Source organism: Motacilla alba, chromosome 23, assembly GCF_015832195.1.
Source record: "Motacilla alba alba isolate MOTALB_02 chromosome 23, Motacilla_alba_V1.0_pri, whole genome shotgun sequence".
NCBI classification, from domain to species: Eukaryota; Metazoa; Chordata; class Aves; order Passeriformes; family Motacillidae; genus Motacilla; species Motacilla alba.
In genome coordinates this window covers 5,548,809-5,551,868 of record NC_052038.1, presented here as the reverse complement: position 1 = coordinate 5,551,868, position 3,060 = coordinate 5,548,809, and the positions used below count along the sequence as shown (strand labels likewise).

The window sequence follows — 3,060 nt, the reverse complement described above, 5'->3', positions numbered from 1 at the left end:
TCTACTGTAACTTTATCTGAAGGATTCTATTCAAGACACAGAGTCTGTGTTAAACACAGAAGTTGTGGACAAAAAGCAAACCAATGAAGCTGCACCGCAACACTTCCCAATAAGGATGGACCATCAGCCGAGGTCAGTAACCCACAACAAACACAGCATCCCATCCCTCAAGGTAAGAACGGCATGAACGAGAGGTTATGATCATTAAGAACAAATAAGTGATTAATGATTGCTGTATCCCGGTTAATGATCAGCCCTGTGGCAATTTGGGCTGGCCTCTCTGTTTCCATAAAGAGCATCCCCGTGGGCAGGGGCAGCCCTCGCTGTGCCCCACCATGGCGTTCGCCGGCACCTGGCAGATCCACACTCAGGAGAACCTCGAGCCCTTCCTCAAGGCTCTGGGTAAGTGCCTGCTCCCTCCTCAAACCACTGGCACCACAGCTCCTACTGCTGCCTGTCCATGGATTTTGTCCTTTTCCTTCTGGGATAAGCTGCCCTGCTTGGTTCAATGTGTCTGGTCTAATGTGGATGTGAGAAGAAGCTGAGAGTTGTATAAATTGATGGAGAAAGGTTACAGATAACCCCCAAAGAGTTATCGTGTTGATTATTTGTAATTTTATAAACACATCTAACCAGAAACAAGCCAGCAATGACTTCTTCAGAAGCCCTTTCTGCAGCAGACTGCTGTCAGTAATCTGTGAATAATTAACACCTGGGAGAAGTGGTCAGTAACCTGTCAGCGCTTATCAAGAGTGATAAGTGTCAGTAATCTCTGAGTGATTATCAGATCTAATCTGTAGGATCAGGAGGTGCTACACCAATAAATATGCACTTACCTCTGCCACCAAATGTTCCCGCTGGGGTTTTGAAGAGTAAATAGGAGATATTCAGGAGAGTAAGGTCCAGTTCCAGCTGAAAAGCCTGGTCTGACAGCGTGACAGAACCAATCCCTCTCCTGGGGACAATGACACCTTCAAATCATGCCAGGGACACCCCAAAAAGGGAGTCTGAGGTACTCTCAGTGTCCCAGCTCTGCCTGGACAGATAATCCCCCAACTCCCATCTCCCTGGGAAGATAAAGTAATGCACACGTGGTTCTTTTCACGGAGCATCGGCACCCCATGGCCAGCCCTAAGGACAAGAAACTGTGCATAATCTGACACATCACCAAATACCACAGCAAAACCTAGCCAGGACAGCAGGAACGGAGCAAAAAAAAACAGAGAGGAGAGGAATCCAAACCAGGACTTGTCTGTTAACTTGGCCATCACCTTTCAGTACTGTTTGCATCTCTTGTGCTCTTGCTGGAAGGCACCATTTGCTATTTGTAAGCCCTGTTTTGCTGTTTTTGCAGGGTTGCCAGATGACACCATCAAAATGGCCAAAGATATTAAGCCTGTTGTTGAAATACAACAGAAAGGCAACGACTTTGTTGTGACATCCAAAACACCCAACAAATCTGTAACCAACTCGTTCACGCTGGGCAAAGAGGCCGACATCACCACCATGGATGGCAGGAAGCTGAAGGTAAAGCATTCCCAGAACAGCACATCTGTATTTATCCCTAAACCTCAGCTCGTGTGTGAGTGGAATTTGTTTGTACCATTTCCATTCGCAAATATTTCTATCACTTTAGCAAACAGAAATGTTCCTAAAACTCCTATTCAAATGCTCTCTAGTTTAAATTAGCAGCTGTCATTATGAAAAATCAGTGTAATTTATTTTCTATTTATTAGTCCTCTACTTACCGGAATTGAATTCCAAAATCAGATTTTTTAAAAATGTTTTTTAAATGTTCCAACAGTGCACTGTCAACTTGGTCAATGGGAAGCTGGTGTGCAAATCAGATAAATTCTCTCACGAGCAGGAAGTAAAAGGAAATGAAATGGTGGAGGTAAGTGCTAGAAAATAAAGGCACAGGCAGAAAAATGCCAAAGGAAAAAATATTGATTAGCTCACAGTGTCTACAGAGTGTCCCTGTGGATAAAGACTGCTCCAAGGAGCACAACCAACTCCAACTTTTCCTTCATGCTGTATTCATATTTATATTTATATTTATATTTATATTTATATTTATATTTATATTTATATTTATGGCAGGTGCTGGGATTGTATTTTCTTGTGGACTAGGATGGATTTATGCATGAATTACAGACACTTCTTAGCTATAAAAATGTGTATTTTTCTCCCACAGACAATAACATACGGTGGAGTAACGCTTGTCAGAAGAGGCAAGAAAGTCTAAAGACAGATCCCCTTCTCTGTGACACCTTTACATACCTGAAATAAAGCGCACTTTCCACAAGCTGTGATCTCTGTTTTATCTGAACAAACACTCCAGGAAAGCATGATGATTTCTGCTCTCCTTTCTCACAGCACTTCCCCTTGTTACAGGACTGTGTTTTCCCCTCACAGTGACAGAAATCTGCGTCCCAGACAACCCAACCTGGCCAGAAATCACTGTTCCAGCTCACCACAATAATCCTTGGGAGCAGCCAAAAGCTACAGAAATGCTCCTTGATTTCTTGCACACAGACTGAACAGACTCAGCTCCAGCTCCTGCTTCTGCTGAAGGTCAGTGTGTAACCAAAGCCCTTCTCCATGACCTGGCCCACGCAGAACAATCGGGCATTTGTTGAGCTGGTCTGTGCCACAAGGCCCAGCAGTAGAAAGAGCAATATTTGAAAAGCTGTGAAGCACTCAGCAGTCATTAGCAACAGGGATGGCTGTTCTTAAACTGAATGACACACAAGTACAATTAAGAGCAAAGAGAATTAAACATTCTTCCCATTTGCAATGAATTCCCAGGGTCTTGTCACGGCCCAAGTCTGTGAAGCTCAAGTAAGCCAGACTTTGTTCAGAGCCTGTGCCTCCATGAAGGATAAAACACAGGAGCTGTGCCTAGAGCCATTCCTCTGCTGATCAGATCCTGTTCTTGGATCAGCAGCCCCATTCCATCACTGAACTCACTGCAGATTTGTTAGATTTGGTTTTAGGCCCAAGACCTCCATGAGCAAAGCTGCTGGACTGATAATGCCATTTCAAATCCTCACGGGGAGG

The 3,060-nt window shown here is 44.2% G+C and overlaps 1 protein-coding gene across 1 annotated transcript; it reads left to right on the top strand.

Moving 5' to 3' along the window:
- The first annotated feature begins 100 nt into the window (after nt 1-100).
- Nucleotides 101-2,305, top strand: LOC119711132 (fatty acid-binding protein, liver-like). Its single transcript, XM_038160928.1, has 5 exons — nt 101-172; nt 255-402; nt 1,355-1,527; nt 1,805-1,894; nt 2,195-2,305. The coding sequence occupies exons 1-5, from the start codon at nt 116-118 to the stop codon at nt 2,243-2,245; spliced, it is 519 nt and encodes a 172-aa protein (XP_038016856.1). The 5' UTR covers nt 101-115; the 3' UTR covers nt 2,246-2,305.
- Nucleotides 2,306-3,060: the final 755 nt, after the last annotated feature.

Coding starts and splice junctions, on each gene's coding strand:
- LOC119711132 (XM_038160928.1), top strand. CDS start 116: ATGGACCATCAGCCGAGGTCAGTAACCCACAACAAACACAGCATCCCA. Junction 403..1,354: donor GCCCTTCCTCAAGGCTCTGG/GTAAGTGCCTGC, acceptor CTGTTTTTGCAG/GGTTGCCAGATGACACCATC. Junction 1,895..2,194: donor AAGGAAATGAAATGGTGGAG/GTAAGTGCTAGA, acceptor TTTCTCCCACAG/ACAATAACATACGGTGGAGT.